The sequence below is a fragment of the Anopheles bellator genome, chromosome 2 (genome assembly GCF_943735745.2).
Source record: "Anopheles bellator chromosome 2, idAnoBellAS_SP24_06.2, whole genome shotgun sequence".
Classification (NCBI taxonomy): Eukaryota; Metazoa; Arthropoda; class Insecta; order Diptera; family Culicidae; genus Anopheles; species Anopheles bellator.
In genome coordinates, this window is record NC_071286.1 from 28371744 (window position 1) to 28395699 (window position 23956).

Sequence of the window (23956 nt, forward strand, 5' to 3'; positions counted from 1 at the left end):
CCGGAGCGGAAGCGAGCCCCGCAAATAGAGGACGCGAGTTCGAGGCGAAAAGTTCGCGTCCGGCGATACTGCGGTGGGTGATTTATGATTCGCTACAAAGCTGAGGACGAAGCGAGTCCCGGTCCCCGCTGCAGTTCCTTGCAGAAGGACAATTTTCGGCGATAATACGAAAATAGTCCAGGCACGGGCACGGAAAACAAACACAACACAATCAGGAGCAGAAGCCGCGTGTGCCATTATAAATTTGATTTATTTTTGAGTGCCCCATTTTTCTTTTCTATTTGTTGGGCCTCAATGCCTATTTTGTACGGTTCTACATTCGAGCACACGGATTTGCGACAGGAAATAGGTTGGGAAAGTAAATATGGCAACAAGCAAAAAGACAATCCCTTGCCGGGTTCTTACCTCTGAGGGGTTTGTAAATGAAGATTGTCGGCCAGAGAATGGTTAAACAAAAGCATGTAATCCGCCAATCTTTATGTAGCCAATCAGAAATTAAAATCGTGCAAATTGATTGCATAAAAAACTACTTGGGCATTCTGATAAGCAACGCTTTTAAAAGACGAACAAAAAAAGAGCAAGATTACGTTAAAAGCAAACCGAAGTACAAATACTCGCCTTAAAATCATGTATTTATTTTTCAACATAGTCACCAATAAGCGTTAAAAATGTCTCTTAATGGATATTGGCAGTTTGACATGCGATTGAGTGATTAGCTGGTTATTTTGAATCCAATCTTCGACGAACGAATGAATTTGCGAAGGCTGTCGTCCGATGCGATGATTGGGCGTCCGGTGTGTGCTTTATCACCAAATAACGCTTTTTCGCAGAAAATTTTATTACTCTTCGATTAACAGAAGACCGACCTACACAATCAATCTGTAAACGTCGATGAATCTCACTAGGACTCACTTTCTCAGTGTTCCACGTGTTCCACCAAGAATCAGAATGCGTATTATATAGGCCAGTTAAGAGCAGTTAAAAATGTTCAGCCTAACAACTGATTGACCTGGGCACTCTTAACACTCCATAATACTGACCCTTAAATTGTTTTAACCGTTTGTTTCAATCGAGGACAGGGTGGCAGGATTAAAGTTAAGAGCTGCAGTGGACCGGTGCTGGTGCACCGGTCTACGCAAATCACGAACAGAACCATTCCTTCCGAAAAAGGCACGCCAAATTATATAAGCCCAGCCGTTAAAACCATACATTAGTCGATTATGAATCGTTTGCTGTCCGTTTCGGGCCCGCTTATTAGTCCATCCTGGCAGCATAAGGCCCGACGGTCGGTGTCCGCGAGCCGAGAAGTGAATGCTCCATAAACGCGCTACAGATTAGCGGGTTCCGTTCGCTATCCGTTCCCCTTGGAGCCAGCTCCAGGTAGGTCACAGGCTTCGGCGTTTCTCGAGGCTCTCGATTTCAGGTGCACGCTGTAAAGTGACCGTTCCCGCCGTGAGCCAGCCAGATGATAAATGATCAATTTCGCTTATTGGCCTCAGTGCGCTCCGGCTTTCGTTCGATACTGCCTTGCTCGGAGAACGTTCCGGTTCCGGCCCAGGGAGCCCGGTTCGAATGAGGGTCCCCATTTCTCGTGCGCCCGGTCGCGATTCCGCGTGTGGTTAAAATTAATTTACCAAATGCGCGAATCCGTGGCGGGTGAATGGTGAAAGCTTCGAGCGATTGAATCGTTCCGAGTTCGCGAAGTGAAAGGTTAGCGCCTAAGGGGAACCATTTCTCCAAATTGCACCCAAAACAACGGAGAGGGGGACCCAAAATTGATGCCACGTCGTCCACGAATTTCGTCCTCTTCCCCGTTAATAAGGGGATTCGGTGGAAAAACTGTACGGACCGATTGATTAGTGACATTCGTGCGTACAGAACGGGCCAATCGACATCGGCGGCAGCAATTTGGCGACAGCCAGGTCGGCGCGGAGCGAAAATGAAGTGTTGATCGTCGCTGCAGCCCGCGATCGTGGCGTCAACGAAAGTGCCACAATGATCTGTGGCCAACCCGGGGCCCCTGGATAAAGGTCCCGAATGCCCCGGGGGCAGAAAAAACGCCATCAACTACGCCGGCTGCCTTCCGTTGTCCTGCATCTTTCTCGCTCGCCATATATTTATTTACGCTTATTGTTTCCCATCAGCCTAAACCTACAATTTACCTTTCATTTTCTGCGCTTCGACCGGCCGGCTCCGAGGTACCGCGAGGGCGCCTCTTGTGGTCCTCCGAGTCCGAGTCAAACACATCCTTTCGCCTCGATCGATTCGCCCCTCTGGGCTCCGCTGGGCAATTGAGTCATTTCGCTATTACGGTAAATGTGCTCGCCATCAGCCCCGGCGTGGTCATCATCTACGTGGCACACGTTTGGTTTGGCATAATGTTTCGGGTGTTTATGCTGCCGCCTGCACACTTTGTCTCGGCCTGGCCGCGGGGTAAGGTATCCTAATCCACGGGCCGTTCGTGAGAACGGCCAATGAGAGTAAAATTCCCATCTCTTTCAATTACTTCGCGAAAGGCGAAATACGTTCCCCACAATCTTGCATCGTTGCACCGTTGCCCCAGCATCATCATCGTCGGCCTCGGGTTGGATCGGCCCCGTGTAATGGCCCGTGTGGTGTAGCGAGCGTAACCATTAACATTTATTAGTTTTCAGTTTACGTCCAATTTTGATCGATAAAAAACGCATCCCCGAGACATGTTGTGAGACATCGTTTGGCCATTATTTCAATAAGCGCCCGGCGAAGGTGCGGCCCGAACCGGCGCGGCCCACAACGGCGTCCGGGGCCTCGAAATAATTGCAAAACATGAAAATAATATTCGCCTTATGGGCCCCAATTACCGAACTATGCTCGGGACCGATCGGTAGGGCAATTAGTGCCGCGGCCGTGTAGATCCGGATCGATCCATTACGGCTAGGTGCATTTTAATTGTTACGATGTTTCGCCGAGATGTAAATATGCAACAATGTTACGCACACAGACACACACACAAACACGTGAAGGGACGAAGGATCAATTAAACAATTAAGCCCGCGAACCGCGCATGGCGAATGGTTGGCATTTTAATAACATGTACACAACGCTGTGTGCCCATAAACGCTGTTGAGGCGTTTAAAATTGATTGTTCTAATAATATTGGGCGATTATGCGAAGGAGACGAGGAAGGCGCTCATCGCTGGCCGCACCAAACCTTGATCGATCGGGCGGAAGGGGGTCACAGCATATTCAATTGATCGCCTGCGTCACCGACGATCGGCGCCTTCCGATCCGGATGCATCATGTCGGGCGATTGTTGTCCGCCACGCAAAGAAAAAAACCCGAAAGCCAATCAAGATGTTTTGGGGTCGATAAAACAAAAAAAAACTGGCGGACCAAGTTCTCGACGCCACCGCCACCGTCGCTCCCACAATCAATTTTTGACCACGCCACCCTATAATATCCTCGGACACAGCGCGGCCCCGGGGCGATCGATCGCAAAAATCGCGCTTCTCGCCGTGGCGTGGCGAGCGCATCGCTAGCGATCGCGCGCGGGAAGTGAATCCTGGGACGGTGGCCCCCGGCCCCGGACTTGGGGCAAAAAATTGGAATAAATGAAGTCATTATAAAAATTGAATTTAATTTGAGGCAGTTTAAATTTATGGCCCTGAATCTTCGCTGCTGCTGCTGCGCAGAGGGTCATCCGCGCGGATTCTTCCCCGGTGCCGATCCCGATCCGGGACCCGATCATTGTTTATTCTCGGGCGAGCGGGAGAAAATTGATACCTTGTAGGGCCCGGGCTTCCCAAAACGCGTCCCGGCCCCGACGGCAGCAGCTGGCCCGGCATCATCATCAATTTGCAAGCGCAGCCGCAGTGGAGAAACAAATTATGATGTCCTGGCCCGGGCCCTGGCCCTGGGACGCTCGATTGTTTCAGAATTCCATTAGCACAGCGCATGTGCATGCCTGCCAGTGAGACATCAAAGTTTCGGGAACACCCCGAGATGATTGACTAAGTTCTGTGAAGATACGAAAATTGAATTCGCCCCGTCCAATCTGGGCACGCAAATCTCTGCCCAAAACGGGCTCCTAAATTCCCGGCAGCCAAGCTCTCAAACTTCCTCGGGGCGCCAGACAGAAAGGAGCAGGCCTCGGCCTCGGCCACTCGCAAAGGCAGGTTGAAAGCAAATCAACGGAAAACTGAAACGGTTTGACAATAAATCAATCAACCCCGGGAACCGAGGGCCCCCTCGAGGAGGTCCTGGCGAAGGATCGCAGGGCCGCAGGGACCGGAGTGGGTCCGAAGACACGGGTTTGACGTAGGTTCGATTCGGAACATGCTAGGCCGGTCCCAGACAGACCAGGGTTGGTCCGACGGATGCTTCCGGGCATGGAGCGGACCACGCCAAGGACTCGCTGGCGTAGATATTAATTCATCGATCGAGGGCATTTCATTCGCAGGATACGTCGGCGGCGACTAGGGCGCCGAAGACGATTATAATAACACCGTTGGCCACCGGTGCCGCCTATCATTATGTGTTATTAGCCAGAGGCCCCTACGGTCGGTCGGCGGACTGGAATTCGTGCAGCGACGACGATTTCCTGCTCCTAGACCGACGCCGCGCACGTTAATCTAATGAAATGGCCCGAACCATTGGGCGATTAAGAAGTAGATTGAAATGGAGTCATTTGTGAGCTGGCAATGGCCTCAAGTTCCGCCATTAATCTGTCCGGTGTCGGTGAGCCACGGACAGGTTTCTTTTTTTTGGGAACCTTATTAAAACTGATGCACGATCATCACAATTATCGTGCCGCTGGATGGGAGTCCCAATTTAGGGACTTTATTACTCCCAGCGCCAACAGCAGCATCGAGCGATCACATCCGTTCCCTGGTCGGCAGTCCGGTTCGGTTTGGCAAATTGATAAAGCCCTTAAATTGAAAGCTAAATGAAGCACGTGCTCGACCTTATCCGACGGCAACATATTGACCCTACCATAAAAGTACATTAGCGTTTTGGGGTGGAGGTCACCCTCTTATCAGCTGGTTGAATTGTACTCGAAACGCTTATCGAAATTTCTACATTTCCATTGACACCTGTACACGCTGTTTGACTTGTGAGACTCCGAACCGAACGTTGCCAGTTGCCCAATTCCGGTCCCGACCTATTGGGGGGGTTTTACACACGTGTGCTTAATGGGCCAAGCCCCAACACTACTGGGAGCGCGGGCGCGGTTAAATTACTGGCCCCGCCGAATCGGTCTTAATCAAACTAATCGCGCGCCCCGGCAAGAAAAGGCGTCGTTTACCATTTTATCTCTATTGATGGGTCCCGGGTTCGGGCTACACAACCCAAAAAAAAAAAACTGGGCAACATTAAATTGCCGCCCGTGAGCTCCGGCAATTACAGTGTACAAACATCATCGGGCCAACGGTGGGCCATCTCTACGCCCGACTGCTGCCGCTGCCGCTGCTGCTGATGATGATGATGGTGATAATGTCGATGGTGATGAGCCGCCTGCGCGGACGCAGGCAGCAGCACGATCCCACCTTGCACGGCCCCGGCCGGCGTGCATAGCGTGACGATAATAGTAATTAATAAATAAGTGATAATTTACTAACTAGTCGCTTCCAATTACATGATAAGTGCGCGCAACCGCAGCGTGCGTGAGTGTTCGTGACCGTGTTTGCACGAATCCGGTGAGCCACGGACCTTCGTTACCGTAGCATGATCTCGGTTCACACTATCGCATTCGAGGAGACAGGGGTTTTTCACAACTTTTCACTGCCACAAAGTGACGGTTGAAAAGATTAACCGAACGCAGAAAAGGTTACCACCTTATCGGAAGGGTGCTTGTGACATGATTTAGTGACACCCGTGGCGGCTGATACGAGATGTGCGTGATGGGACCTGCTTGGGGCCGCTAACAAGGCCAGTAAGGCGCTAGAATGTAAATGGATGGTTATCACGAGCCGTTCCGTGTGACGATAAGACCCGTGTTAAGTACGCAATTGATTTGGGTTTACTGTAAAAACGTTTGCCGTAATCAACCACGGGCCCACGTCTGGGAACCGTGAGACATCGTTTGGTGCGAGAATTCAAGACCTTCGTGGCAGCAAAGGCCGATTCGTCACGTTGATTCAGCAATTATTTGTTTCGGGCGCTTACACTTAGAGCCATTTTGGGGGCCCCATTTTAGAATCTAATCGTTTATCCTCTGTTTTTTCTGTGTACCTTTGTTGTGCTTTTCGGCGGAAATTGTCCACCGAGTCGGGAACATCCCACCTTAACTAGCCGAGCTCGAGGCTCATATTTTACCCATCCACAATCCAATTTACGCTGGCATTGTAAGACTTTGCCCATCGCTAATCGGCATCGGGTGTGCCGAATCGGTGCGTAAGGTCGAGGAAAACCCAAAACAGTTCGCGTCAGGGGTCACGTTTTGTTTGTACAAAACATATACACTTTCTGGGGGACTTTCTTGTAGGTGGAAAATTGCTTAAAATTGTGTGTAAATTAAGGTTCACACTGAACGGAAAGATTCAATCAAGGCCGTCGCTCGCAGAAATTGCGAGGATCACGAAAACGAGAAACAAGCGCCCTCTGATGGTATCGTCCAATTTATTGTCCTTATCTCCGCACACAGGATCCGCCGCCGACGGAGACGACGAGAGCAGCGCGTCGAAACGGAGACGCTCCCGCACCAACTTCAACTCCTGGCAGCTCGAGGAACTGGAGCGAGCCTTCTCCGCAAGCCACTATCCGGACGTGTTTATGCGGGAAGCGCTGGCGATGCGGTTAGATCTGAAAGAGAGCCGAGTAGCGGTAAGTCCGAAACAATCAATTACCACGACGGCGAGGCGGCGCGTCCCGGCGGTGGATTGCGCAGCTCCGGTTATTGGTTCCGGTTCCTATTCCGGGCCTATCTTGAAGTGACTGTATGCTACTAAATCATTTTAACTATCACGACGACGACGACGACAACTTTTCGTGACGGCGAAAAGCCGACTCTAGCCGTCCGCGAACCAGCCTTCCGCTGATCGCCTGCGTGGTAGCGCCAACAACGATCGTATCGGGTTTGGGGCCGACAAACCGGCAATTGGAGTAATAATTCATCCGCGAACCGTATAGTATAGTATCGGGCCACGGCATCGGGCGTAAAAAACGATGACATTTTGTGACATAATTCATTCTTTATAACGCTCGCCCCGGCTACAGGATTTCGTGACGCGACGTGCAGCCACCGCGCAAGGAGCACGAACGAGCCTGGCGAGCGACAGCGTATTTAATTTCAATTTTGGCTCTCATAAATATTGATTGAGTCGAATAGAAAATGGCACACGAAACCGACCGCGGATTCGAGGACAGAAGAAGGAAGCGAACGGGGTTGGCCACTAGAGAACGTGATTAGAAATTCTGGGCAGGGTGCCCCCCGGTTTGCGAGAGGTTGGAATCGATACTTTCTGTGCGTTTGGGAAATGAATTTGGAAGTGGCCGAACCGTTTAAACCGAATCTGGGAGCCACACGCTGACAGCAGACTTCGAGTCGAATTGAATTCCAATATTTAAGTCATTTAGAAATGTTTTTTTTTTAAATTCGCATTGCATACCTTTAGGCGCGTGTTCCCTGAACCACTCAGGCAGTTTGCCTGCATGTAAATGTAAATAGACGATAAATAGATAAGCTTAGGTAAGATTAAATCGCTCAAACGAACGTTCGGATCGGCTGTTAATGAGACTAATCTTATCAGAAGAGGCCACCGTCTGCGTGTAAGCCTCCTTTCTCTATTGGCAAACATATTAACCGCGCTGTGTATGTGCTCCTGTTCATTTGGCAAACTCCGTCAAGGGGACGCCTGCACACCCTGCGAGCGATAAACATAAAAACAATCATTATTAGGTTTGTCACAATTATTTCGAACAAGCTCTTCGACGGGGTGCCTCTTCCCCCGGGCTGATCCTTTTCTTCTTGTTCCCCTGCCGGGCTTTCTGGCCATCTCCGGCACCGGCACCGGCAGCAACAAGCCCGATCATCCCGGTTCGGAATTGGTGCGGAAAACTCGTGATGTCGGGTGCTTTCGCGTGCGCCCCGGTTCGCCCGGTTTTGCCAGTTGCGGGCGGGAATTGCCCCGTAGGAATTACCGAATGCCACGGGGACCCTCCCTCGGGGGTGTGCTGTTCATAAATCTGTTTGTCGGCTCGGCATCCCGACCTCCTCTGAACGCGATATTCCCGGCCAGTCCCCGCGAAAGCGGATCATTTCAATTTGAGAGCCCCTTCGGAGGCTGCGGCGCTTGAGCTAACCTCAAATGTGCTATAAATTATTCAACAACCTCCGAAAGCAGGTTGTGTTGGCAGTTGGCATTTGGTGCGGAACCGAGTACCGAACCGACCCAGCGCATGCTCGGTTGTACACCGTTGTCAGCCGATTTTCTTTTGCTGGATTTTATCGAACCTTTCCTCGGAGTTCCCATTTGACTTTTCCCTCAGTTTGCGTGAGGTTTTGGAACTTTTAATCATTCCGAACGGGCGCTCGTGGATCGAAGCGAAGTTTGAACGCCAATAAAACCCGAAGCAGTTGCCGACAATCGTGTCGGTGCAAAAGCTCACACAAAACGTGGCACCTTTTCTCTGCCTCCGTGCACGATGCCACTCAATTTTGTTTAACACAAAAAGTAATCAAATTTACACCGCTTTGTGGTTGCTGCTGTGCTGCTCCGGCATTTCCGGCGGGTGACCAAATTCGGATCAAATTAAATCTCGGCAAACGATTCACCGGCAACGACGACGACGAGCTGCGTAACAAATCCCCAGGGCGAGGGCAGACCGGGCCGGCACCCTGCTGTGTGAAGGAATGACCCGCAGGGAGTCCTTGCGTCCTTGCGTTGTCGCGAGGGACAAACTTTTCCCCCTCGCTGGCGACAATAAAATCTGTTCTCGGTCCCCTCCGAGGACCTGGTGCTGTTCGCTTTTCGAGCATTGACTGCGAAATGAACAAGTGCAGCACCAACGGAGCATAATCAACAGACATTACGTGCCCGGTCGTGGTCGTGGTCGGGAAATCAAAAAGTTTCATCCGCCCAGCATCCCAGTTGTGAGGGAAAATTGTAATAATCTAACATAACAACAATATTATTATTACTTAAATCCCTATTGACGACGAGGACACGGAGCTTCCCTTCGCATAATGTTTCGCTTTCGGGGTGGCCACCACAACGCAGGCCTTGTCCTTTGTGGTCTGACGACCTCTTTCTCTCTGTCCGCTCGCCTTTTGGTGGCCCTTCTCTTGAAGGGGGATTGCTTTCCGTGCACACATCCGGACGGGGCGTGTTAAGAGTTGGTGATGAAGTCAACACCAACGTCAACATGCGACGTTACATTGGCTCCGAACAGCGGGAGCGGGGATCCGAACAAAGCACGCACCACTTGTGAGGAGAGTTGGGAAACATTATTAAACCGGATCTACGAGATTCTGCGTCCTTTCTGGGGAGAGCTTGATAAACCGCTCCGCTATGTGAAAGTGGAATTAAAACGCCAATCCGAATAATTATTTAAATAATCGTTAACAGTTACTAGCATCTTTGGATGTTTTAATAAAGTTGATTTTGTCGCTGTCGAAATACGCCTGTAAGTATGCAAACTGAAGCGAAACCCCAAAATCGCTCTCCACGTAGATGCTCTCTTGTTAGTTCTTGCTGAATTGTCACATCAACGCCCCGGAGCCGCAAATAGCCAAACCCCCGACCGCTTTATGAACTACGAAACGGGGGCCGAGATGGGAAGATAAACATGCCAAATACGTGTAGATGGGACTCCGGCTTGATGACCAATTCCAATGCATTTGCTGTCATCAGGCCAGGCCCTTCAGCACCACCACCGCACCATCGCCCCGCAGGACATTTCGCTTCGCTTCGCGCAGATGGTGATTGTTTTACTTCCAATTTTTCCGATTTTCTTTTCGCTCCCCCTCTCTTGGCCGGGCCTGCGTCCTGGTCATCGTCTGCGTGCCGCGTCAAGAGTCCCTTCTCATCATGGCCCCCGCGGGAGTTGTGTGGCAGCATCGGCGGTGGCGGTGGTGGCGGCGTACTGCCTTCCCATTGACTGCGCCTTCTTCGCACCCGACAGTCGACAAATGACTTCTGATGCCCGGGAGTCGCGTCCCGAAGACGGCTCATTTCGGTGGGCCGGCCGATGCGGTCGGTCGGTCGTCGTTGCGGTTTCTGGGTAAGCGAAAACCAGCAACGGGAAAGTCCCCTCCGTGCGGTCATCAATCGTCCAAATTGGATAACGAGAATTGAATGGAAACGCGTACTGGAGCGGAGCCCTCTCGGGGACCGGCTCGGGGGTCGTCGGGCATTCGGGAATCAGGGATCGTAATGTGCTAAAAATCTGTTCGAATTAAATTTAATATCTGGAACATTTATGTTTGCGCGGGGGTGATTTATTAGAACCTGTTTTGCCTCTGGGAGTGAGCCGGCGGCACAGAGGCCGGCAGCAGCGACGGTAGCATTAATAAGCCCGGGCGGAGGGCAGTGGCCCGTTTTATGTAGGGCCGGTACCACTTCCTCCGTGGCTGATTGAATCCGTTGTGCGCTTGGTTTGATGGTTTTTTCGGTTTTTTTTTCGATTTGGTACATCCAAAGTAACACCCTGGGAGCCATTAGGTCCAGGGCATCGAGGACACTTTCACACTCTTCAAGCGTGTAAAATTTTGTTCGAAAAAGTTTGAAGGGAAATTAACCCGAAAATTGAATTTAAAGTGATTCATTGGCGGGGAAGTGATTTAGGGTCCGTAGCGCTCAACATTTCATTCCACTAACTTTTAAACATACAAGTTTTCAACTTTACCAACAAGCCCGTGAAAACCACAACAAGCCCGTGAAAAAAAGCAACGTAAAATTATAATTCTCCCAAGATCCTTGATGGTTGAAGTTGCCGGATAAAAAAAAGAAGAAAAGATCATTTCTAAACTCAAAATAGGAATTTACTAAATATGCATTTTCACATTACTCCAGCGATCTTTCAAAGTGATCGATCTACTGTTGCTTTGATCAACCTCTGAGGAAACCTAAACGCGCTACTCTCTTAGAGCGTTGTGATTGACTTACGGCCCAGACATATTTGAAAGCTTCAACTGGTCTAGTATCTCCTGCCATTATTTAGATTATAAATTTTTGTTAAGGTTAGTGCTTTATCTAAACGTTCTAAAGATTTCTACCAGGCTTTTGACGACCAGCTGACAGATTTCACTGCTCTCCTCACTAAACATAGGACCAGCGTTAAATATGAAACATCAGGAATTGCTATCTCAACAACCATTTGACTTGACTATCGGCCAAAGACTAGATTAATCGTAGTGCCTGCAAGTTCTTCCGATGAACTGTCTGGGAATCTTCCATCGAATCTCCAATCGAACCTAAAGTGTTGGCTTGCCAACATTCGAAAACGAATTTAAAATCTTGGTATGACGTAAACTTTCAGTAATGATTGGCCGCACCGTGCTGTTTACGAAAATGAAAAAGTGTATCCGATTTCGTACAACACTTTCGCGGCACGTTTAGCAAAAATGCAAACAATGCGTTTGCTGGTGTTGGCATAAATTAATTTTCCCCGGCAACAACTCGGCGGCTTCATGCGCTACGCGTTTACGCTACAATGTCGGTGGTTTTGTTTGGTGCCCGAAAGATAAATGGCTCGACGCTTTAACAGCGAATCAGCCACATTAATCATGGTGCCAGTAGTGTTTCCAGTATGTGCGAGAGGCCGGCCGCGGCCCGATTAGTAGCCCGGCCGCGTGAGAAACCCCACGAGAGCCTTGCCGAGACGATCCGTCAGTCGGATCGCCCCAGCCCACGCCATTGCGAACAAATAATATTCTTGTTGTACAAAATCGGGCCGATCGCCGCCGACGGATCGGAAATAATGGAGCACAACAATATGGCGTCTTCGGCGGCGGCCGGCGACGGAGAAAAAATGGGGTTCGTAGTTGTAACATCATTACTCAAGCCTGAAAGCCCGGCCAGGAGCGCGCGCGCGCGCAAATCCTTCGGTGCCGCGGTGTCGCCGGGCGGCCATAATAACATCACAATTACATGCGCCATGCCGTGGGGGCCGTGTGTTTTCCATGTTTTCCCCATTTTTTCCCCTTCTTTCTTCGTTTTGTTCGCTTCAATTCACAATGGACGGCGACTTTGGCAGTCGCCGCCGCCGCCGCCGCCACGGCCGAATCGACCGCGCTCTGACTCTATTTATCAAGATCAGTTGTCATCGCGTAAATAGTTGAGTTAATCATTCCGTTTTTTTCTTTCGCTGTTCACTACTTTTAATCATTTTTATTCATATTTCGCCTTCGGACCGCTGTTCGCCCCTTCGGCGGCCGAATGTGACGATGGGTCGGCATTTCATTTCGAAGAGGGTAAATTAAAAATTGATCACCACGCATCTCAAACTGATCAGCGCACACGATAGTGTGTGGGTGAACCGGGGGAAGGCAGGACATGGCGCGATACCGGCGATCAAACAGGGCCCGCCATCAGCAACGGCCGTAGAGTGTGTGAGTGTGTGGTCAGAGATTTAATAGTCCCCTTAGTCCCAAAAGTCGGGCAGGAAACTATTTCCGAAACCACAGACCGGGAGGGTAATAAATATTGGATTTACGGTGCTCGGCGACGATCGTTCTGGTTCGAGATATTAGACACGCATAATCCTCATAAAATAGGACCCCCGTTCGATTCGGAATTCAATCAGCCATGGAAATATTCGATCGACTTCCTTTCCGTTCGAGGCCACAAACGTTACACGCAACGCAAAGTGATTTAAATTAAAAAATATAAAAATTTCGAACAAAAAATATTCCTTCGCTCCGTTGCCTACTCCTGAAGCCGCTCGGCCAGGGGGAAAGGCCAAGCCGACCGCGCGTCGTTAAAGGTGTTAGAGTCGTGCTGGCCGCGAGGTGATAATCTATTTTGTGAACCAATCCAACCTCCTGTGGCATACACCGAGCCGAGTGGCAAGAATGGAACTAATAGAAAACAATTTGTGCCCGGACCCAAACACATACACACGGCGGCTCTCGAATAGGGCGGAATCATCGTCGGATAATTTCCCGACCTTCCTGCTGTCGGCTGCCTTACCACCTGGCCGCCTAATATCGCAACCCCCGTGGCGACCGAGGACCACTCCGGCCAAGATTCCATCCCATTGATATCTCCTCAAGCAGAACATGCCAGCGAGCGACCGGGAGACTCTCATATGAATAATGATAAATATAATAGCAATAATAACGCAGCATAAGACGCCGGGCCGGCAACGACGGGAACGCCGCCCGGGGCGGTGCGAAGCGGCACAGAGGGACAAAACAAAACGGGCGGCAAAGTTAGAAAAATGTAAATGAGATTTTGTATTAACAGATATTTTGAACCATTAATCAAACTCTCAATTTACTGCCGATGCTGCTGCCGGTGCCGTCGGTGCTTCATATTTTTTGCTGCCACCTTTGCTTGGCTCGCAACACACTCCTCAATTTCTCAATTTACACCCGCGGCCGCGGCTGCCGTTGAAGCCGCCGAAGATGTCTTCATCGGATTCGGGGGTTCGTAAATTGTTTCTTTTTATTGTCTGTGTTGTTGGTGCGCCGTGGGTTTCGCGTGCGATCGGATCGATCGTTGGGCTAAAGTTATGATCGATCGATTGCGGAAATGGCAATGGCGCGCGATGCCATCGCCATGTATCATGCCCCGTTGTAAGTGATCGCAAAAAAGGGCATCGGATGTGGACCAATTAAGCGTCAAGTAACTCCGCAATACTTCATCGCCGTACCGCCAAGAAAAAAAAGGCAAGGAGACAGTTTTAAATTAACGCAAGCAAAAGAAGGAACGTGGAACGCTTTGAATATTTAAAATTGATTTCAATTCCAAGTGAGCGGCCAGCCCGGTCAGCTACCCGAAGAGAAGGTGTAAAATATTCAATCTTCAAAGCAAAACGGGTCCAGCCAGCCCGCCGGCCAGCCCCGGAAAGCCGGCCCGAAAAAGGCGTATATAACTTATGAAAGGCCCGTCAGGAAAAATTAGTTTCTCAATATTAATAGACTTGTTATACGTTCACACCCTTCCCGCTGCGAGAATGGCCGCCCAGGCCAGCCACTTTTCGGGGCGATCGATCGGAATCGGAGGGAAAAGGGGCCGCCCTGCACTGCTCCCCGACCCCGCGGGCGGAACGGATCGCGCGCGCCATTGTGTCTTGGGATCGTAACTTCTTCATCATCATCATCGGCGGCAGTGGTTGTGGCAGTGACCGTATAATATCATCCCGTGATCTCATGCTGATCGGCCCTCGGGTGTCGGTCCACGGGTTCGAGCATATATTTTTGTGGGCGAGAAAAGGCGCAGGAAATTGATAAACTCCCCACCGAAGAAGGTGGAACGGAAAAGGGAATAAAGTCATCAACTAAGACGGGGCGGCGGCCAGGGTGGCGGCTGCCGAAGGTGTGCTGTGCGCCCTGGGATTTGGGAACCTCCGTTAGGTAATGGATAGGAGCAATTGGATGATTGGGCCGACGCCTGGTTTATGCTGAGGTGTGAGGATTTTCTCACCGGGCAACATATTTGATCCATCGCGCGCGGCCGCACGTCATAACAGCGCCCCAGTCCCCGGTGTCACCGATTGCGAGGAGAATGGAATGCGATGATGGTGTTTCTTCTAGCGTTAATTGTACGATTGGGAATTGTTTGTTTTGTGTGTTAAATGTGTGGATTGTATTCAAATTTTAACGATGGAAGACGCTTACAATAAAATTTTATTGTTATGGAGCGTGTTACAGTCAAGTGATCCATCTGCTGTTAAAATAGTTCACAGCTGAATTTGACACAATACTTCGAACCAATCGAAGAAGCCATCGACAAACATTACAAACTAACCAAAGATCGGTCGAGAGTTTCAGTGGAATCAGTGAAAGTTAATCAGAAAAATTACTGAAGCTCTACAAACGTTTGCATTTCGTTTTATTTCGAAGATGTTAGTATACTATTTGAATTTCGTTCAACTGCTGTGACTGCCCAACGTCGATTATTTCTGTGCGACTTTAACATCAAAACTGCCTGAACGGAAACGGCGAAACCAAATTCTCCATTCTTATTCACCTAAATTTTACCACCTGTCTAAATTAGTATAACAAAGTTACGCTTGCGCCAAATGGAATCATTTGTCTATCCCAAAGAAGGTCCGCCATCATCAACCTTATAATGGACTATAATATGTATTAATGTATCCCATTTTTATTGAAAAATCGTTGCTCACCTTTGCAACCCAAAATCATCTGCCCGTAATTTATTGATGCCATTTATCAATATTCTCATTTGCGTCAGTGGCCATTCAATTTATTTGCTCAATTTCAAGTAGCCTACAATTTTCGCTATCGAACACCGAGTAGTGCAGGCCGCCAATAGTAATTATGCTCCTGCAGTGAAGGGGGCCAAGTTACAACATACGGGCGACCTTCAGCTCACAGTTTTTGTCCTGTGGCCGGAAAAAAGTTTCTCAATTTGCCAACGACAAGACACTTGCGCTCCCATTTCACTAACACTACGCTCGCGAAAGCTCGCGACTCCTTTCTGGGGGCTGACCACACTCGCAATTACATGTAGGTTGCGTTGTAAGTGGCCAAGCACGGGGAAGGGTGTTAATGCCCCCGGGGGTGAAGAGGACCGGGGCGTGCGGCATTACATTTTGTTCGATTGGCTGCGTACGTCACATTAGCGTAAGGAAAACGTTAAAATGTGCGCATAATTACTCCGCAAACAGACTCCGGGTCATTCCGGGTGTATCCGTTTTTGTGTCTGACTTTCTTCGGCTTCGGCTGCGTTTTTTTTCCCTCCTCGAAAGGAGCCCACCATTTTCCGTGCCATCTTTCGGTTCACACTCAATCCGTTATTATTATCCTGCTGCTGCTGCTGGACCAACTTCTGAATGTTTAAAAAGTCCGCCGAAAGCTCCTTCGGACGAGTGGCGAGCAAAATAATCATTATCATCGCAAAGCAACGTACGCAACGAGAAACTGCAACGTGGGACGTGGTGCAGCGGGAAGGCCGCCGCTCGCCGGAAGGCCAGAGGCAACTGCACCCCGCCGAGCGTGAGTCCAGTCGCGGGGACCAGTTAAGTTGGGCAGTAAATTTACGCGCAAACGTCAATATCATCACACCTTTTTACACACCTTGTGTTGCGCCCATCGTGGCCTGCAGAAACCCAAAGGGTCGCCCTTGTGCGATGTCCGGTCCGAAGTCCGGCCGGGGAGGAGTCGCTCCACGGACCACAGAGGCGTACCACAAATTGGCTTCTTTCCTTGGCTGTCCATTGTCGTCGGCCAGCTTGTTGTCTTGCCTGCTGCTCCACACGGTTGGTACATTTGAATGTGTGCTCGGCAGGCCCTAAGGGCAGAGCGGCCCATCGGTCGGGAGGCTGGCTGCGCAGTTGGTGGATTTTTATGTGGCCACAGCTCAGAGTGCACCGTCTTCCCAGGACATGCTGCTACGGTCGGTTGTTAGGACCGAGCTCTGGTGCTCCGTTCTCTAAGCACCCGACGCGCCGGAATTGGGCTCCTTTTTTCTCACCTCCCAGGCCCTGGCCTGTGTGCGTGCGTGAGTGTGTGACTAATGAAGTATTTCGGTCCGCTCGGTCTGGGGCCGCCCTCGGGGCCGGACGAATCGAAAATCTTGGTGCATTGGTTTCCATTTGGGTATAGAAAATTGATTAAAATTAATTACCTTTGCGGGTTCTGGTGGCTCGGGCCGAACCTCCTCGGCCTCAAACGGCCGGCGGTGCCGTGTGTTTGCGTGTAGGCCGCGGCCCCGCAGGGGCTCTCGAAACGAGCGTGAAACCTATTTTTTATACACCCCAAAGTCCGAAGTTTTCGCTAACCCCCGGAGTCCCGAAGGCTTAACAACTTCATCTTGAAGAACTCTCCTTGGGCTTGGGCTCTGCTCTCTGTTTTTTTTTATCTTTCTTCCGAGGGCCTCATTCGCCGCGCGTTACTCCACCGAAACCGGGGCCGGGGAAATAGTTTCAGCGCAGCGTTATAATAATGTTGTCGGTCGGGAAGGTTATTACCGTGATCCGGAGCCACGCCAGGCGGACTCGACCGGACCGGCACCACCGCCGAAAAAGGCTAGTTTTAATCACATCAGCGCACCACAAGTTTTTTGACGCCTCGGCCCCGGAGAGCACCCGGGGCACTTACCTTGGAGAGCTCCTGCTTCGGGTCGGCACGGCTTCTGTGCTGGCGAGGCCGACGCAGCGCACCGGCGTTCATTAATTAAAACACTTAATAAATCATTTTGGAAGTCGATTTAAAGTTGTAACCGATTGGCTCTGACACCGAAACCTCGAGAAAGTGAGAGCAAAGGGCAGCGTTTTGATGGATCCTTGCATTCCAACACCCCGAAAAGGCCAACACGGTGCGATTCGGCGACACGGAAGACACAGTGTCTACACTGGACACTTGGAGTTTTAGCTTGAGAATTATTAAAACATCGCCTGGGCCATTTTTAAAGCGAAGTTCAGGAATTGTGTCGGGAGTACCATAAGCGCGTGGAGAATTGAGCCCATAGAAAATCGGAAAAAGATTATTAAGATGATGATTGCAGCACATTTTCGATTGATTTCTGGATTCTTCTCTGTACCGGACCGATGGCCATTTTGTGATGGCCACCGCCACGGGGCGCAAGCATAATGATGTGATGCTGCAGATATTATTTCCACAGATGGCACTCATCAGCATACCTTCGTGGGTCTTCCGACCATCTGATGTCGGGTGCCTCAGGAGTTCACTTCTTTAACCTTAGCCTTGAACCTTCTCCTTGGTCCAAGTGTTTGAAGATATCTGCAACTGTTTATATTAGGCGATGGAACGTTTCGATTCTGGTTCCTGAGCCATTCCTTGGACACTTTTCGTCTGGTACTACGGATAATTGTTATTCCGAAAAAAAGATGTGTTTTCCCATCTTCGATCAACATCTAAACGAGACATTGACGAGATGCACGTCGGTCCTTATCGTGGAATAATTCTGTCGTGCGACCAAAAGTCGCCCAGATGCTCGCAAAATAATAGGGCAACACGTCACTAACAACACGGCTTAAAGACCCGCCACATCGCGACAGGCCACGGCGAGATAATCACGGCGTGACAGATGTGCGGTGGAGAATTCGATTCGTTTCGTGGTTACGTCGGCCGCTAGTGCGCTAAATCATAAATTAATGGTGGCCGTTCCCTGTGTGCCACCACCACCACAGGGCGCGACAGGGTGCTGCACTTTCCGCGGCGTGAAGAAGTAATCAGATGTGAAAGATGAGCCGATTCGAGCGGCGGACGAACCCGTAGAAAAGTGGGCGTATTTGCGGAGCATAAAAATTACACTCTAAATGCTCCGATTGCCCCATTGCGGCCCCGTGTAAGCAGCAGCAACGGCGGCAGCTGGCCAGATTTGGAGCGGAACCTATCGGTTCAATTCGGCTGCCGCACATGAATAATTCAACGACGCTTAATCGACCCGAAAGTCGAGTCCCTGCTGGTGTTACGTTGACGTCATGAAGTTTCGGGGCGCGCGACAATCTTAATGGTATGAAATCCGATTGTACTGTTCGATTGGAGTCTTTGTAGCACTTGAGATATCGAAGCCATTATAGACAACCTTGAAATATTGTTTAGATATTCAAGCCAAGAAATTTAAACAGTCAATTTATTAAGACAACGGAAAACGGAAATTAGGAGTCGACAAAGAGAGCATACATGCATGCAAAGTACATAAAAAATACACCTAAACTAGAAAATAAAATAAACTGATTTTGGGTATACATAGTCCAACAATCGCCATCCTCAACCAGCACACAAATAATAGCATTTGATTAATAGAGTCATAAAATGGAGGCATTAAATTTAAATTGGTATAATTAGTAAAATTAGTTGATTATTTGATAAAAGCGACTCGTGGACCGTAGCTTCTCAGACGTATCCTTTCGACGTTTACCGTTTTTACCCTTCCGTTCGGACACTTCGCAACCACGTAATCAAGTGATTGTGGGACGGTGGCCGAACAAAAATCACGTGCTGGACACAATAGCCACCGAGCGATTTTCGGTGACATACTAATCTATTTAGTGGTACATGAAGCGCCGTGTCCGGGGTACTTGAAATGGGCCTTTCGCTCCGGGGCCTTACAATAAATAATTCAAGTAAAAAAAACACAATACGCATGCCAAAGGTTCAATTTTGGGCCCCGTTACGCCGGTGAGTCCGTTAGTTTCCTCTCGCACCGGATGTAATCACCATCAATCATTCAGCAGCACCAGCAGCAACCCATCGATAGCCCCGTCGTCGTTGCGTCGCCGGGTTGCTGCCTGCCTGCCGGTGGTAAGTGGGACTAGAAGTGTCCTTCGGTTGTTACTGTCCGCTTGTGGCTCGGGGGGAGTCCAATGGTCTCTTTAATCGGGCGACAAGGGGACAAGAATGATTGCGGATCATTAGAACGTGGTAAACGTGGGCGCAGGATAATGACTCCGGGCTCCGCTGACCGAGCTGCACTTTCGGCGCACTTGGTCGGGGAGGAACGTTGTTCAAACAGCAGCAACTCCAAGGCCAACGTTCCGACGTTCCGAGGGGGCGACCATAAGAAGGACACACCGCTTTCGCGAACGGCTCGAAGGAAGTATTAAATTTCCGTTCTGCTTCCGGAGCGCCCCGGAGTTCGTCACCTTTTCTGCCTTGCGCCCAAATCCTTGTCGTGCGCTCCGTCAAAATTGTCATAAATCAAACTCGGCGCTCGGTCGTCGGTGATATTTTTCCGGTGCAAAGTCAATCAAGGACCGCGCGCACGGCAAGTGAAAATGTACTTCTCGGTCGCAGGAGAGTGTATCGAATGATGCGGGTGAAAATGATACCGAAAAGTTGTCCAGTCTAAATAATCACCGCTTGCCAGCCACCTACTCGGTTACCTACCCAAGAGCCACTCAACGTTTGTTGGTCGGTTCTATTGTTTCGTCTTGCGATTGGGTGAACCAAGCTGTTCGAGATAATAAGGGGTTGGCTATTTAAATTAAATGGGGTGCGCCGAAGGCTTTAATATATAAATTGATTAATTAGAGTTTTACGATAGGATTTTTCGTTTCTAATTGGGCCCGCAACACTGTAGCGCGCACTTAGCCCCATTGATCACCGCACCGCATGAACTGACCACCGGTTTTAATGGCCGACGCGTTTGTGCCTTGAAGCCAAGCCTCAACTAATCACTCGGACCACGGATCCCCAGATCGCTCCCGGGGCTCCCAGGGGCCGCGGAACTCTCCACGTCGTCGTTTCATCAAGACGATTACTCTATTGGTCATGGTTAACCCCTATCGGCGGCCAGGCAGCCGGCAGCCGGCAGTGGCCTCAGCCGCTCCGAGCTACGGCCCCGCTCGGCTCACCGGGTACGTGTTGTTTGGGAAATTATTTTACGCTTGCGCGTAATGTAAAATTTCATGCACATTGTAGAACACAGCCCGGCCTATCGGTAATTTACCGATACCGGGCAGAGAATGGGCGAACAAGAAGCAGCGGCCAGCAATAGAGGCCTCGTTAAGCGCTAGTGGCTGGCCGCGCGCGTACCGTGGAGAAAATTTGCTGTATTTTCCTTCGCCGCTCGCCGTCTGGCTCGCGGTCGGTGGACCGCGCGAGCGCCCAGATTTTCCCGCGGCCACGGAACTCGGGACAAATGGCGCCCGTCGGTTACCTGGAAAAGATGAACTGTGTCTGCTAGGCTTCCGAACCAAATGACAGCTCATTTTTTTACGCTCCCCCATTCGGCGGGGCGATTCGATTGGAGCCAGGAATTAGCCGGCGACCCGCGATCACCTCCCGAGGAGCCAATTTTCGTGCTGACTTTTTTCTTAAGCACACAAGAGAAGTGGCCGAAAGAGGAAGCCGACACCGTCTTTGACAGTAACTAGCGCTAATGAAGGCAATGAAGGCGAAGCGTGTGGAGCGCGCAATTGACCAGCCCAGCTCGAAAGTACTTGCTGGAGGTGCTACAAACTATTTACATTTAACTGCCGGGTGTTCCGGGTATTGTTTTTTTCCGCCCGGTTTTCGGAGGCTGCCTTATGCGGCCATCGGTTCGCTGGATTTGCCGAGCGACGTGACAAACAATGGGCCAACGGATTGAGAGATTTATTGGGCAAAGAAAGGCAGCAGAAAGGTGAGTGTCAATAAAAACGGGATGAATGATTAATGTTACGTTTTGAGAAGGACAGACGGAAATTGAGCAACACCTGCAGTTTGGCTTAGTACTTACTTTACAGTGCTTTAACAATATTTTTTGTGGAGCTTTCACCTCGTTCCGTAAACGTATTTACAACTTACCGTCAAACGCTTACGTTGCCACTGTCTTAAGAACTGTTCAGTTAACTACAGGATGGGCTGAAAAGGCTTGGCTTATGTTATGCCAAAGACATAAGTGGTGAATGCGGGTTTTGAATTAGTCATTTGGAGCTTATTTTATATAATATAAGGCTAAAGAACAGCTCACAGTTTCAATTGTGACGTCCTGTTCTTGAAGGGCTATCGAATGACACCCGAAACTTTTCAAGATGAGGGCATATTGATGGCTGCAAGCGCTGCTAATTATGAAGTCTTTAAAACCTATTCATCAATCTAATTGAACCCTAGAATTCTTAACTGTTCGAGTGCAAGGAACTGATTCAAGTGAACTTAGTCTTCCCACCTGGACAACAGGGCACTACTTTTGCATTTCATATTTTTAACCAAATCAATGAGAAAAAGTCTTTATCGTACCACGCGCTACCGATGCGCCATATGTCGTACGTTTGATTTGCTAAACGGAATTACTGGTGGGCCCTTATTTGCTGTGCACTGCACTGCGTCCCCTATGCTAAGGGCCATGGGGTTCGCGCAAATCAAAGTCACAAACAATCTGCTTCAATCCAATATTTGCCAGCCGGCGCGGAACAAGTTTTAAATCAAATCGAACTTTAAAAATGTGTGAGAAAGTAGCGATGTGCACGGCATTATTTATTTACTTCTGCACCCATGCCAGCAGGTGACGAAGCCCGTATGTAGTCCAGATGATCGCGATAAGACGAGGTGTATTTGCATAAAGCCCGAAGCTGATGGTGATAATGATGCCGATGAAAACACGGCGACCTGTGCAACGATAACCACCACACTTTCTGTAACTTTACGCGTCTTGTAACCTTTTTGCGCAGCAAACGGACGAGACCCACCAAACCGACCGGTGTGGCTGGACCTTTTTCCGGCGCACAATTATTATGTTCCGGCAAACAATTACTTTTTAGTACCCGTGGGGCCGCGACACTCCGTGTTTCCGAGCCAAATATTGTCACCCAATAACATGCTCTCCAACATATTTCGATGTTGGGTGAAAATGTCCACAGCCGAAGAAAAAAAACCGTTTTCATACCCCGTTCCGAGCTTGTAATAGAATATTATTAACGCTCCCGTTAGCGAGACGAGAAAGTCGACTTCGTCGTTGCCTGCGCTTTCGTCGAGCATGGCCGTTAAGTGTACGAAAACGCACTTCCGAACGAGCGGAAACACCAAGGAAAGTGTTTAAACATGTTGCCTGGCCGAAAACAAGGGCAGGATGTAGACCGCGCCGAGCATCAACCGAGTTGTTGTTGTTTTGGTTGCTGTAGAGGTATTTTATGGCTCATCGAGAGCTCGGAGTGTCCACCTCAGCCGGCCTTTTTATTCTCCGGTTCACCCGCTGCGCAACCTGTTAATATTGGTATTAAAATTCGATTCCGCAGGATTAACACCCGGCAAGGTGCAACCGTGGCTCTGGTTCGAGTACGCAGGGCTCGTTCGGACGTTCGGTAATGGTAATAAGGGGAAGTGCGCATAATGAAGTCGAAGCCGAGTGCGCCCAACGAGCCCAAACGGGCCGCCTGCTACATAAATTCCGCCCTAAATGGGGCCTCTTGAGGAGTGAAAACTTAACTGAAACTGGCGTGGCCTTTAAAGCGCGCCGGCCGCTAAAAGACGAAAGACTAAATTAAACACAAACGGAATTCATTTTTTCCACCTTTTTACGGGCCCGCTCGTGGTCGTGGTATTCTTTCCTTCCCTCCCCACCCGGCACACCGGTGGATTCCGCATCCGCGTTTTCCACGGGCACACGGGTTGTGGCTGGGTGAACAAATTGAGCCATCACCTCGTGGCCGGGCCGAAGTCGTGGTCTGAAAAATGTCTTTTTCTCTCGCCTTCGCCTTCGCCGAGCTCGCAAGTTGCAGTCATAAAAACAAATCATAAGTCAAGTGTTACACACGTTAATCCTTCGCGTCTTTTGCCGTGCTCCTTCGCCGTACCGTTCCGTCCACCGCCGCCGATCCGATCCTGCCGCCTGCCGCGACCGAAAAAAGGCGTCTGATCACAAGCGGAGCAGAGCCCGGGCAGGACTCCGGACAAAATAATTAATGGCTGATGGTTGAGCTAATACGTATATTTACTGTTCATCCGTCCAACAGGGGACCCCCGTCGGGGACCTGTCTTCGGTTCCGTGGCGGCTTTCCTGGGGTCCTTTCCAAGCGTGCTTCTCTTGCAAGATTTCCGATCTTCCCAACATCAGTTTTGAACCATTCACACAAACTGCAGTTCTCACCGACACGGCCTGATCTATTTGGATTTTTCTATATATCTCTCTCTCTCTCTCTGTCTCTCGTTCCGCTTCCAGGTGTGGTTTCAAAATCGGAGGGCAAAGTGGAGAAAAAAGGAGCACACGAAAAAAGGACCCGGCAGACCCGCACACAACGCCCATCCGCAGTCCTGCTCCGGTGAACCGATCCCGCCAAACGAGCTGAAGGCCCGAGAAAAGTAAGTCACGACCGATGACCGATCCTTTCTTTCCGATCGTGGTTCTTTCTTTCATTAACTAAAACTCATGTTTAGTTCGTTTTTTGTATTTTTCACTAGCAGTCC

At 49.9% G+C, this 23956-nt stretch overlaps 1 protein-coding gene across 1 annotated transcript in view; it reads left to right on the plus strand.

Moving 5' to 3' along the window:
• The window catches only part of LOC131209359 (homeobox protein unc-4-like), a 60915-nt gene that overhangs the window by 34490 nt on the left and 2469 nt on the right, over positions 1 to 23956 (plus strand). Inside the window, exons 2-3 of the mRNA XM_058202412.1 lie at positions 6623 to 6801; positions 23712 to 23851. Coding sequence (XP_058058395.1) covers positions 6623 to 6801; positions 23712 to 23851 — 319 coding nt within the window. The remainder of the gene's footprint in view (positions 1 to 6622; positions 6802 to 23711; positions 23852 to 23956) is intronic.